Source organism: Mirounga angustirostris, unplaced genomic scaffold (genome assembly GCF_029215605.1).
Source record: "Mirounga angustirostris isolate CCGP_5_RB_7025 unplaced genomic scaffold, mMirAng1.0.hap1 SCAF_5, whole genome shotgun sequence".
Lineage (NCBI taxonomy): Eukaryota > Metazoa > Chordata > Mammalia > Carnivora > Phocidae > Mirounga > Mirounga angustirostris.
In genome coordinates this window covers 75714471-75728482 of record NW_026991713.1, presented here as the reverse complement: position 1 = coordinate 75728482, position 14012 = coordinate 75714471, and the positions used below count along the sequence as shown (strand labels likewise).

The 14012-nt window shown below is 40.2% G+C and overlaps 1 protein-coding gene across 5 annotated transcripts in view; it reads right to left on the bottom strand.

Annotated features, from left to right (window-relative positions):
* DENND5B (DENN domain containing 5B) overlaps positions 1-14012 on the bottom strand; it is a 188972-nt gene that overhangs the window by 35370 nt on the left and 139590 nt on the right. For 4 of the 5 annotated variants that reach the window (XM_045873671.3, XM_045873667.3, XM_045873668.3 and 1 more), the window contains 4 exons: positions 13865-13996; positions 11565-11717; positions 10373-10451; positions 2282-2363 (listed from right to left, as the gene is read on the bottom strand). In XM_045873671.3, coding sequence (XP_045729627.2) covers positions 2282-2363; positions 10373-10451; positions 11565-11717; positions 13865-13996 — 446 coding nt within the window. The remainder of the gene's footprint in view (positions 1-2281; positions 2364-10372; positions 10452-11564; positions 11718-13864; positions 13997-14012) is intronic. The other variant, XM_045873672.3, reaches the window with a different exon arrangement.

Below are 14012 nucleotides of genomic sequence, written 5' to 3'. Positions count from 1 at the left end.
TATGCTGTGTCTCTTACAAAGCAAAGGGAGTATATCTAAGCAGGATACCCCTCTCCCCGAAGAACAACATGAAGGAGATAAAAGTAAGTAAGCAGAAAACTGGCAGGAGTAGGATAGCCTTATGTGTTGTGACCATCTCCTAATTAGGTTTTAGAAGTTAGGTTCTACTATGAAATCACTGTAGAACACATGTGGTTTTATTTTTCCATTAAGAGAGCTGGAGATCATTTTTCCCTCAGAGTTACAACTATTCTCATGCTGGCCATCAAAAGGAATCATAACTGGAGTGGTGGGGGGTGGGAGGGATGGGGTAGCTGGGTGATAGACATTGGGGAGGGTATGTGCTGTGGTGAGTGCTGTGAATTTTAAGACTGATGAATCACAGACCTGTACCTCTGAAACAAATAATACATTATATGTTTAAAAAAAAAAAAAAAAGAAGATAGTAGGAAGGGAAAAATGAAGGGGGGGAAATTGGAGGGGGAGATGAACCATGAGAGACTATGGACTCTGAGAAACAAACTGAGGGGTTCTAGAGGGGAGGGGGGTGGGGGGATGGGTTAGCCTGGTGATGGGTATTAAAGAGGGCACGTGCTGAATGGAGCACTGGGTGTTATGCAAACAATGAATCATGGAACACTACATCAAAAACTAATGATGTAACATAACATAAAAAAAGGAATCGTAAGATTCTTTGAGAGCAACTATATTTTGTCTAGCAAGGAATAAGAGCATTGGAGATATAAATATATAAATTGATTCAGATAACAAAAACTAACATTTACTGAAACTTACTATGAGCCAAGTACTTCTTGAAACTTTTTATAGTAATGGACTAACTCATTTAATTCTCATAACAATCCTATGAGCTAGAGAATAGTTTTTATCTCTGTTTCAGAGATGGGTTAATTGAGGCACAGAGAAGTTACAAAAATTGCCTAAAGTCACACAGTTCAAGCAGTAAAGCCAGGATGTGTAACCACTGCAGTAAGCCACCACTCTTAAGAGCTATGCTTTTCGGGGCGCCTGGGTGGCTCAATCATTAAGCATCTGCCTTTGGCTTGGGTCATGATCCAGGGTCCTGGGATCAAGCCCCACATCGGGCTCCCTGCTCAGCGGGAAGCCTGCTTCTCCCTCTCCCACTCCCCCTGCTTGTGTTCCCTCTCTCTCTGTGTCTCTGTCAAATAAATAAATAAGATCTTTTTTTTTTTTTTAAGATTTTATTTATTTATTTGAGAGAGAGAGAGAGCACATGAGAGGGGTAAGGGTCAGAGGGAGAAGCAGACCCCCCACTGAGCAGGGAGCCCGATGCGGGACTCGATCCCGGGACTCCAGGATCATGACCTGAGCCGAAGGCAGTCGCTTAACCAACTGAGCCATCCAGGCGCCCTAAATAAATAAGATCTTAAAAAAAAAAAAAAAAAAAGAGTTATGCTTTTCAGTTCCAAGTATCTGACAAATCAAATAAACATCAATAATTAATATTAAGAAAGCAATAAACCATAAACGGGAAGTTAAGTGTTCTAATGTTGTAACATCGACTATAAGCCTGCATATTTTAAGAGCTAAGTGTTGTGCCTAAAATGTTTAAAAGAAAAAAGCCTCTGTCTTCCTCATTCAATAAATCTATTTTAGATATCTCGATTCTTTTTTTTTTTTTTTTTAAAGATTTTATTTATTTATTTGACAGAGAGAGAGACAGCGAGAGCAGGAGCACAAGCAGGGGGAGTGGGAGAGGGAGAAGCAGGCTTCCCGCCGAGCAGGGAGCCCGATGTGGGACTCGATCCCAGGACCCTGGGATCATGACCTGAGCCGAAGGCAGACGCTTAACGACTGAGCCACCCAGGCGCCCAGATATCTCGATTCTTTCTCACGATTTCTAAGACCAGTAATTGCAACTGGTAATTCTCAGATTTGCATTTACTTCAAATTAAACCTACGTGACAGCAGTTTTTCTGCCAAGTAACTTGTCATTATTTGCAGATTTTTTTTGGTCTGTGTCTGTGGGCAGCAGGTATTTAAGGAGATTTTAAAAACTGAACAAAGAACTTATAAAATAATTTAGCTACTTTAAAACTCTTCTCAGTTGTATTTTCCCTTTGAATTTAATACTAGGAAAAAAATAATAGTTTAAAAGTAAAATAAGTAAGATTATAAAAAATGTTTTCCTCAGAATACATAAGCATAATACATAAAAAATACACATAGCCATAATTATTTGAGCAATATAAGTGAAAGCCATAAATATTTGACAGTTATCATCAAATGCTAGCATATATACCTCATGTCTTGGATAAGAGAGACCCTGAGTGTTGGCAACATAACTCCTGAGTCAGATTTTCTTCTTTCTGGTCCAAGGGCAACTATGTAAAAAAATATCAGCAAAGTATTAGAAAAATAACAGCAAGGACAAAAAAAAAAATCTACATGGTTCACATTCTATAAATAAATACTTTCAAATTACTTTGATAAGAACTAAAGAAAACAGAAAAGCTCATTTTTTCCCCCTGAATGATGCTACTTTATTAATACAGTAAAACAGCTATTTTCTTTCTAATTAATCTGGGGCTGCGTTTGGGAATTTAAAATGAATCATAAAAGCCCACTTAGCAAATAATGCAATGTGTGCAAATTTTGGCCATGAGGACCAGTCTTTTTCTAAACTCATTCAAATAGCTCTGGATAACTACAAGAAAGGAATGTCTATAAATTAAGCTACTAAGTATGTGAATTATCTCTGGGTTCATAAATTACAATCACATAATTTCTTTATACTGTGAAAGAGTGTTTAAAATGGAAAATCTAAGAGTCTGGGCTCTCTAGTTTGGTAAGTTTCTACTTCAAAGTTCAGAATCCAAAGTACAGTATATCATGCAAAGTGAGTAATCTAAATGGACATTTAGAAGTATAATATCTGTGAGTCATTCTCTTTGGAGCTTGAATGGTTAACATTTATAGAAGAAGGAAAAATTGTTCCCTTATATAGCAAGAGCTAAGCAATCAATTGTTGGCTAACGTATTGCAGTTGGGAGTGCTCGATTTCACTTTAAATGGGATGCTGTGGAGTTCTGTGCCCTTTCTTTATCTCCATTTTTCTATCTGTAAATGAAAACTAAATTGTAACATCACACTTTGCAAATACATTGATAACATGAGAATTTAAGATGTGGGTTTTACTGTATATTAAACCTACATTTTCTCATTTTTAGATCCATTCTACTTTGGAGAGGCTAGGGTACAGTGCAGAAACACACACATGTGAAGCTGGCCTGGAACATTCTGTTGTCTTAGGGTCTGCATGTTTCGGCACCTGGTGGCAGCGGCTGGGCTGATACTTGGCAGGTATGAATGAGCGCTGCCAGGACAAAGAGACTGTGGCCAGGCCAACCGAAAGGCAGTTCTTTTGAGGGCCTTCCACACCAGGTGGGTGATAAATAGGCCATCTGTCATGGCTGTTTCAGATGGGAGTTTTCAATGGGTCACTAGAAACACTGCTTTATCTTGATACCCAAGAGGTAACAGACACCAAGGAAACTGTTCCAGTGACTTGCAGGGAATGTGCTGTTAGTCTTCCTGAGACTCTCACCATTTAAGTATGTAGTTAATGAAAGCACACCTCTCTTTTTGGGGAGAAAGTAAAAAGTTCAGAGAACGCTTCTACACTCCAGATGATTAGATAGCATGAAAGAGGGCCACACTAGTGGTAAGAAATAGGTTGAAAAAGAGAAAAAAAAAAAGATCATGAGACAGGAAAAGGAACTGAAACCATAATCAGCAACCTGGCTAGAGGGAGACATGACGACAAGAAGGAATCATGCCTCTGGAAGCAGAGCGCAGGCAAGAGGCTTAATAAAGAGGAGCCTGACATTTAAAGAGCAGTGGCATCCACAATAAGAGCATTCACAGGCCTAAGCATTTTTTGGGCATTCTATTTTGGAACCCTATTTTCTCCACTCTTCCCTGATCAGTGTTTCTTAAACATATGATGTACTTTATAAAACACTTGTTTTTAAACATTTTTAAAAAGATTTTATTTATTTATTTGACAGAGAGAGAAAGCACAAGCAGGGGGAGCAGCAGAGGGAGAAGCAGGCTTCCCGCTGAGCCGGGACCCCGATGTGGGGCTCGATCCCAGGACCCTGGATCATGACCTGAGCCGAAGGCAGATGCTTAACGACTAAGCCACCCAGGTGCCCCCAAATGATGTTCTTTTTTATGTCTCCATGCAATTTGTTAAAGTCTTTGGCTCACCCTTTAACACTTCTGTATCTTTCTCCTTGTTTACAGCCTATTTAGCATTTCAGCTTGAGAGCACTCTAGCTTAATAGTTAAAAACATGGCTTTCTCAAACCCTACAGAGAACTTAACAGCTCACTGACTTTGGGTGAGTAACTTAACCTCTCCATGGTCTGTTTTCTCATCTGCAAATTGGGGTCAGTAGCAATACCTACCTTATTCAAATAGATGCAAAGCACTTAGAATACTCCCTAGCTCAAAGTAAGTTCTCGATAAATAAAATAAAATGAAACTTAGCTTTAATTTTGCCTCTTTGTGGAATCTTTCCTGAATAGTTTCTCTTCCCAAGGTACACTGTTAGATGTCATTACCTCTAACAGGACCAGTGAAACTGAACACCTAATATAAACTTAGCATAATTTAACATTTCTATTACTGTTAAACTATATGCCTCTTGAGGCTCAGTCGTATTCTTTTCTTAGAATACCTACAGGGCCGGGGCGCCTGGGTGGCTCAGTCGGTTAAGCGGCTGCCTTCAGCTCAGGTCATGATCCCGGGGTCCTGGGATCGAGCCCCGCGTCGGGCTCCCTGCTCAGTGGAGAGTCTGCTTCTCCCTCTCCCTCTGTCTGCCTCTCTGCCTACTTGTGCTCTCTATCTCTCTGTCAAATAAATAAATAAAATCTTTAAAAAAAAAAAAGAATACCTACAGGGCCTGGTGCAGGTCCCATACCACATACATGCTCAACAAATACTCATGGAAGATAATGAGACTATTTAGGGCCAGATGGCGGAGACTTAAATGACAAAATAGAAATCTGTACAACTCCTAGGATGGCAGGAAGGATTCTGAAAAGAATGCTATGCTCCTGAGTGCTTTTTTAGTTAGTTAACTACAGTGACAGTACGACAGTTTAAGAGAAATAAGGGTGATGAGCTAGAAGTTATTTCACAGGCCAGCTTATGGATGAACTAATACCGTGGCAGCCAGGGAGAACGAAGAGGAGAAATATGCAGTGGAAAAAAACACAGGGGCGCCTGGGTGGCTCAGTTGGTTAAGCAACTGCCTTCGGCTCAGGTCATGATCCCAGGGTCCTGGGATCGAGTCCCACATCGGGCTCCCCCTGCTCCGCGGGAAGCCTGCTTCTCCCTCTCCCACTTCCCTGCGTGTGTTCCCTCTGTTGATGTCTCTCTCTGTCAAATAAATAAATAAAATCTTTAAAAAAAAAAAACAAAGCAAAAAAAAAAGAAACAAAAAAACCCCACAGAACTTAATGACTTGATGTAGAAAGTGAGCAAGACCCAAGAGTCAAGAACAATATTAAGTATGAATATAAAATGATTTAATAAAAATTATCTCATTGAATTATTACTTTCCTTTGGATTTGTTAATCTTAATGTTGCAAATGAAGAAACTGAGGCTCAAAGAGGTCAAGAAACCCGCCCAATTGTACACATTCATCAAAAGGGGCAGAGTGTTCTGATGTCATGTCCACTGGGCTTTCTGTTATATTCCAGATGACTTTCTAGCTTCTAAGCTTGATTGAGAGAAGAGTACGGTTTCCATTAAATAATGTGGAGAGAAGGGAGAAAGCCTAACAGGGACAGAGGGAGAGGTGCTGAGATAATTAGTTTGTTTTCAGATATGCTGAGTTTGAGGTCCCACTGGGCCATCAAGGATGGATGTGTAGGAACCAGGGCTGGAGAAAGAGATTTGTGAATAATCTGTTAACCAGATAGTTGGAGGACAACATAGGAGGTAGGCAATAGTAGTTATATTATGGTTTGAATTATGTCCCCCAAGAAGACGTAGAAGTTCCATCTCCCAGGACCTATGAATGTGACCTTATTCAGAAATAGGGTCTTTGTAGATGATCAAGTTAAGATGAGGTCATTAGGGTGTGCCTTAATCCATTGTGACTGGTGTATGACCTTATAAAAGGGAAATTTGGATACAAAGACAGGAGTAGAGAAAAGATGAAGACACATGGAATATGCCATTTAAAGGCCAAGAAATTTCTGAGATGACCAGAAGCTAGGAGGGGAGAGGGGGCAGATTCTCCTTCACAACCCTCAGAAGGGACCACCCCTGCTGACACCTTGATTGTGGACTTCTAGCTTCCAGAACCATGAGACAGTTGTTGTGTAAGCCACTCAGTTTGTGGTGTTTCATTACGGCAGCCCCAGGAAACCAAGATAGTAATTTATTAGTGACTTTGGAGGGAACAGTTCAGAAGCCTCTGAGCAGAAAGCAGTTAATGAGTGAAGCCATACTTTTCACCTAGAGATCTAAACTCTAAGAAGGTTTCCATGAAGTCTACTCCAGAAGAGAAATTTATACATGATTTAAATGTATACCTATATTCCTATTTCTTATTTTAACACACTCAAATGTAACAGGCCACTTTCTCCTTCAACATAAACACTTGTGGATTTAATATTTAGCCACCGGAATTCTTTTTGTCTATCTGCCTGAATCAAAGCTGCTACATGGGCAGGAAGTCTGTAGAGCATAGAGACTGTATGCATTGTTTTTATAGAACCATCTACAGTCCACAGGCAAGTAAGTAAAGAAAAACTTTATTTTTAAAGTGAGTTCTATGCCTAATGTGGGGCTTGAACTCAGGACCCTGAGAGCAAGAGCTGCACGCTCTAATGACTGCTAGGCATCTCAATAGCAAAAAATTGTTTAAGATTTTATTTGAGAGAGAGAAAGAGAGCACACAAGCGAGCACATGGGGGGAGGGGCAGAGGGAGAAGCAGGTTCCCCGCTGAACAGGGAGCCCGACGTGGGACTCAATTCCAGGACCCTGGGATCATGACCTGAGCCGAAGGCACACACTTAACAACTGAGCCACCCAGGCGCCCCTCTAACAGAAAAATTTTGATGAAGATAATTGAAGAGTCTCTCAAAATTCTAGGGCTAGACCCAGAATAACCATTTAAAAGCAGTATTTCCACCCCCTCCTGCATCCTACTCCACTCTTTGCCAACTGATTTAAAAATCCATTTAAAGTTTAGTGGAACCTTGTCCAAAGATGCAAGGTTTAAGAACACCACCTATGTCTAAGCTGGCCAACATTTTTATTTTTTTTATTTTTATTTTTATTTTTTTTAAAAGATTTTATTTATTTATTTGAGAGAGAGAGAATGAGAGACAGAGAGCACGAGAGGGAAGAGGGTCAGAAAGAGAAACAGACCCCCTGCCGAGCAGGGAGCCCGATGCGGGACTCGATCCAGGGACTCCAGGATCATGACCTGAGCCGAAGGCAGTCGCTTAACCAACTGAGCCACCCAGGCACCCCTGGCCAACATTTTTAAAGGCAGAAACTTTTGGGTAATATGTCAAGAACAGTCTTCTTTCTAGGATTAGTTGCATTCTGAGATCCTGTCTCTGCAATAGAACTTCGAACTAGCCTACTAGGTGCAGTGACTTGATCAAAATTAAGACAGTCTGAAAGACATGGAGGAAACTTAAATGCATATTACTAAGCGAAAGAAGCCAATCTGGAAAGGCTACATACTACATGACTCTTAACTATATGACATTCTGGAAACGGCAAAACTACGGATATAGTAAAAAGGCCAGTAGTTGCCAGCGATTAGGGGAAAGAGATGGATAAGTAAGTGGAGCACAGAGAATATTATTAGGGTGGTAAAACTACACTATTTGATACTATAATGGTCAATCCATGTCACTATACATTTGTTTAAACCCACAGAAGGTACAATACCAAGAGTGAACCCTAACGTAAACTATGGACTCTGGGTACTGATGTGTCAACGTAGGATCATCAACTATAAGAAACATACCACTCTGGTAGGGGATGCTGATAATGAGGGAGACTATGCATATGTGGGGGTGGAGAGTATATGGGAAATCTCTGTATTGCTGCTCAATATTGCCATGAACCTAAATCTGCTCTAAAAAATAGAATCTATTTAAAAAAATTAAGATAATCTACCCTGCTATGACCTTCTTGTTAAGACAGACTTTTTCCATTCTTCTACAACCTTTAAAATATCTCTGACTCCCGTTTTGTGTTGCTTCGGAAGGAACAGTAATGATCTATCACAGAGACTCATCCTGGCTCAATGCTAGTAACAGCAGTGTTCAAACATACTGTGAATTTCTAAGTACATAGAGGATCTCTCCTTGATATGAAAATGCAGACTGTTTACTGCCATTAATTGGGATGCTTAACAGTTGGTAAACAGAAGTATTTTTTTGGAAAAAAAAAAAAAACCCACCCAGATTTAAAAGCAGAAAAGTCAATAAACTGCTAATTTCTATATAATTAGAACACATCGCTTCTCAATAATGAAATATTTTTAAGCTAATGTTTTTATACATATATCACACTGTCATATTTTAAAATTGTGGGCTGAAGCATCAGAAGTGTTAGAGCAATATTTATAGTAAAATCCACCCTTCCTAACAGACAGTAAATTTGATTTCAAAAGCTACATGGCTTACATTAATCCTACTTAGGATCAGTAAAATATATAGCCTGTGTTCATACTTCGTGTGTGTGTGTTCACTGTATGAGGCTTTGACACATTTGATACTTCTTAGCCTTGACTTCTGAGTTTTGCTGGTCCCCCTGACTAATAAAAGGCCACTGCAAACAGCTGAGTCTCCGGTTGCCACCTCAACTACCCAGCACTTGACCAGACAGCTGGACATGCTCGCATGCCACATTTGACAAAAGGGCCAAATACCTCCAATCTCCCTGCCTTACTTAATTGAGCTCGATTTTCCAACGTTTCATCCTACAAATGGCTATTTCTTCCTAGAAATTTTTTTCTAATTAGGGTAAGCTATCTGGGTTATGGTCTTATGATCTGAACAGCTAAATTTTCTATGAACACAGGTAAGTGTTAGAGATAGTTCCAGGACATACACCAATGCATTTTTACTTTTTCTCAACAGAAAAAGGGGCAAAGGAGATGGATACTAGAGAATGCTTTTAAACCTGATCTTAATCTTTACAAATATAGTTACATCTTGGGACATCAGAACCTTGACATTCTATTTAGTGGAGCTTCCAGTTAATGCAGTATCAAATTCATATTCCTTTTTTTTAAAGATTTATTTATTTATTTGAGAGAGCGAGAATGAGAGAGAGAGAGAGTACATGAGAGGGGGGAGGGTTAGAGGGAGAAGCAGGCTCCTCGCCGAGCAGGGAGCCCAATGCGGGACTCGATCCCGGGACTCCAGGATCATGACCTGAGCCGAAGGCAGTCGCTCAACCAACTGAGCCACCCAGGTGCCCCAAATTCATATTCCTAGCTGTCTCAGTAGAGACAGCTATTATTTCCAAGAATAAACACCACATTTAGGGTAGTATTGCAATGAGGGGAATGGAAGTAGGGTATGCTTCAATCATATTTGCAATGCTTCCTTAAGCTGGTGGTTGGCTTATGAGTTTTTAAAAAATACTATCTTTTTTACATTTCTGAATGTCTAAAATCCGTAATTTTAGAAAAGGTTCCCCAATTGCTGATTCAGTATAAAACATTTTATATCTACTAACTTTCTACCATTACTACTACTTGTGAAATAAATGGTTATTTTAACATAAAGAAAAATACACAGAAGGCAAAACATCTAGGAATCCTACATAACTCTAATTAGCTAAAGTATAATAACACTTCTAACATGTGGTGTCTTGCTATAAATTGAAGAAATCTGACTCCTGAAGACTTTTGAGACATATATAGATGTTTTTTCTGGAAAAGATTATTAATGATGGTTATAAAACTTAAGGAAAAAAAAAACCAGTATGCACTACACCCTAACACTGGTGAGAGTAAGGTATACTTGTATGATCCTTTATAATTCATTAGGGGTTTCCACATGTTATCTTACTTAATCAACATTATAGTTTTACATAGCTTAACATTATTTTCCCTGTCTTATGGATGAGGAAGCTGAAGATCAGAAAGGTCAAGTGACCAAGATCTTTTCCCAGATCTCACAGCTAGTAAGTAATTTTGCTTCTTCTACTTTATCCCACTACTGGCAAGGTGGGTAAGTTTCAGCCTGAGAGAGAGGTAAAGACAAAGCCATATGGTATTGATTCTTCACATAGTCTAATGCTGCCAGTTCTGCAGAAACAAACCAATGAACTCTCACCTGGAGATTCTGCAAGGTGCTCTTGCTTCTCTTCTCTGTCCTGAAACTGAATTAAATGTGACCACAAAGCTGACTTCCCCTGAAATTACAAGGTATAAAAAAGTTTTTCATTTTATAAGAAATAATCAAAAAATAACTTCTCATCAAAACCATTCACATCAAAATGGTCATTTTGAAGTTTGGAGATATCCATTCCAGCTGTGTGATATTCTGAGCAACTCAGTCCATGTGAAATGAGGGTCTTCCTTTGCCTCACCGAAAAGATTAGCAACAGCCTGGGGAAGGGCAGCTAAACAAAAGGCCAGAAGTACAGGCATGGGGATTTCTCACTTCAGTTCAGGTGTTACTTAGTTGTATGTAATTAGGACTGTCTAAACTGGCCACACTGGAAACCACAGAATTAAAAGGCTCTAGCAGCACAGAATGTATTTGTGTACATTTATAGGCAAAATATGTTTGGATGTATGGGATGGCAGCTAGGGAAGAAAACTGGAGCCAGAGGAGAAAGAGAAGGGGAAGAAGAAAGAATATGCCGACAAGAGAAAAAAAAAATGAGAACAGGAGATAAGAGGGACAAAAGCAAAGAAACCATTTGATTTTTTCCACCCTGAATAACTACATAACATAAAATGGTAAAGAACTGTTAATTCTGGCTAAAAGAGTTTTTTCCTGGACAGTGACGAAAGCAGACACTTAATGGACTCAACGGGATATAACCTCTGCAGTAAATGTGATGTTTTATCCTTTCCTGTTTACCAGGAAAGAGCCCCAAACCACCTCTTTCTTAATCATGGGTTTTATTTTCTTTTTCTGGAATTAAAAAGCCGGTGGTGCATTTCTAGTCATCCTGTGACAAAGGAACATATCCTTTAATTTTTGTATCTTTTCTTCCTTGTTCATTTCTTTTCTTTTCTTTTTTTTTTTTTTAAAGATTTATTTATTTATTTGAGAGAGAGAGAGAGAAACAGTGCGGGAGAGAGGGACAAAAGAAGAGGGAGAGAGAAACTCAAGCAGACTCTGTACAGAGCCACGGAGCCCGACACAAGGCTTGATCTCATGACACTAAGATCATGACCTGAGCCAAAATCAAGAGTTGGAAGCTCAACCGACTGAGCCACCCAGGTGCTCCTCGTTACATTTCTTGACAGGGTTCCTAACCAGCCACGTCACCAGGGTCTCCTGAGACTATTACCTGCTTGATCTGCAAGCCGTGGCTCCATATCCTTTCCAGTAGGTCACAGAGGCTGGCGATCAAGGTGTTCTCTTCCAAGCCGGTTATGTTTGCTTCTCCATGGCCCAGTTCCACTGCTTCATGTCCCATCTTTTCCACCAACATGCGCTTTGTCTGAAAGCATCATGTATGGTCACAGGTGTTATCCCCGCAATGAAGCCAAAGACCAACAAGTCAACTACTAGATCAGAGACCTGGGTTCCCTTCATTCTTCTTTTTTTTTAAAAGATTTTATTTTTAAGTAATCTCTACACCTAACGTCCGAACCCTGTACAACCCCAAGATCAAATGTCACACACTCCATGAACTGAGCAAGCCAGGTGCTCCCTCTTCATTATACTTCTAATTGTAGACTTTTAATTACTTTGGAAAAAGTGTCTTGATCTCTGTGGTCAACTAACTGCAGTTAATATCACATATGCTTTTAGTATTTTGTCAGATAAATAGGGGGTCACTAGAGGGAGATTCTAATACTATTTTATCTATCTATCTCTCGCTATATATATATTTATTTTGCCTCCCCACAATACTATTTTATTATTATTTTTAAAGATTTTATTTATTTATTTGACAGAGAGAGGGAGAAAACAAGCAGGGGGAGTAGCAGGGAGTGGGAGAGGAAGAAGCAGGCTCCCTGCAGTGCAGGGGGAGCCTGATGCGGGACTCGATCCCAGTATCCTGGGATCATGACCTGAGCCAAAGGCAGTGGCTTAACCAACTAAGCCACCCAGGCACCCCCCAAAATACTAAAGTATCCCCATGTAAACACTTACGATTGACAATTTTCAGATTACTAACTTGAGTAACACTGGGGAATTAAACCAGACCCGGAAAATGTACTGTAAGAATCTGAAACCCATCCTGCCACAACTAACCCTCCACTGCCCCTGCATCTTGGCATACTGAAAATATCTGCAGTTAGTTTTGATTGCACTTAGGCAAAAACCACAACACAAACAGGCAGCTCTAAATTTTTTCAGACTCCCTAATTTATGAGTGAACCAGGCCTCTTTTTCCTTCCTCTTTTCCTCTTTTATCTTGTCTCTGCTCATGAGTATGCACCAGAAAATGGAAGGGAAATGGAAATGAGTTGTTTTTTTTTTTTAAAGATTTTATTTATTTATTTGAGACAGAGAGAATGAGAGAGAGAGCACATGAGAGCGGGGAGGGTCAGAGGCAGAAGCAGCCTCCCTGCCGAGCAGGGAGCCCGATGCGGGACTCGATCCAGGAACTCCAGGATCATGACCTGAGCCGAAGGCAGTCGCTTAACCAACTGAGCCACCCAGGCGCCCGGAAATGAGTTTTAAGTAAGTAATTTACAGCAGTCTTAGCTGCACTTATAAAATGGAGAGAGAGAGAGACTCTAGTCCCTTTAGGTGGGGAGCTTGTCTCTGATTCAACACTGTATGCTGATGCTGAAAATAGGGCATTTATTGAATACATACAGAAGGTACTCAAGAAATGACTGTCAAATAAAAGAATGAAATTACTGGCTAAAATGATGTCCTGAATTTTGTCAGTGTGTATTACTACCTTTGATAAACATGGTATCTAAGAAGAGACTAGTGTGTAATATATATAAACCTACAACACAGCTAAGGTCTTCTTCCTTATGGGTATACATACGTGTATGAGCATGGGAAAGGTTCTATACAAAAAATGTGTTGCTTTTCATATAAAATGACCACATTCCTGCACACTTTCTTTTTTTCAAGTAGGCTCCACATCCAACATGGGGCTCGAATTCATGACCCTGAGATTAAGAGTCACATGTTCCAGGTGCCTGGGTGGCTCAGTCAGTTAAGTGTCCAACTCTTGATTTCAGCTCAGGTCATGATCTCAGGGTCATGAAATCGAGCCCCGTCTTGGGCTCTGCGCTCAGTTGAGAAGTCTGCTTGAAGATTCTTTCCCTCTGCCCCTCCCCTCACTCTCTCTAAAAAAAAAAACCAAACCAAACAAACAGAAAAACCCCAAAGAGTCACATGCTCTACCAACTCAGGCAGCTAGGTGCCCCACAACTTTTGACTGGCTTAGTATCTGTTCATGTTTTAGAGGAAGACAGCAATGGCTGAAAAGGTGAGAAAAACTGTGCAGGGCTCCCATGTCACTGATTCTGTGGGTAACAGAGAACCCATCAAGGTTCATGAGCTCAGTAAAGAGCACATGAGGTTTATGGCCCAGTAAAAGTTGTCTTCTGGCAAAGCTACAGGCTCAAATGGGAATTGAGTGCACACTGTCTCACATCAGTGAGTAACACGTACCTTCATTCTACATTCCTTCAATAAGCCTTCTACAAATTTGCAGTTGGTCTGTGCAATCACTGCAGGAGAGAGGTCTGACAGTTTGGGTTGCCTCAGGTTTTTTCCTAAACTTCGTGCCTCTTGCATATATTTCTAAAAATTAAAGAGT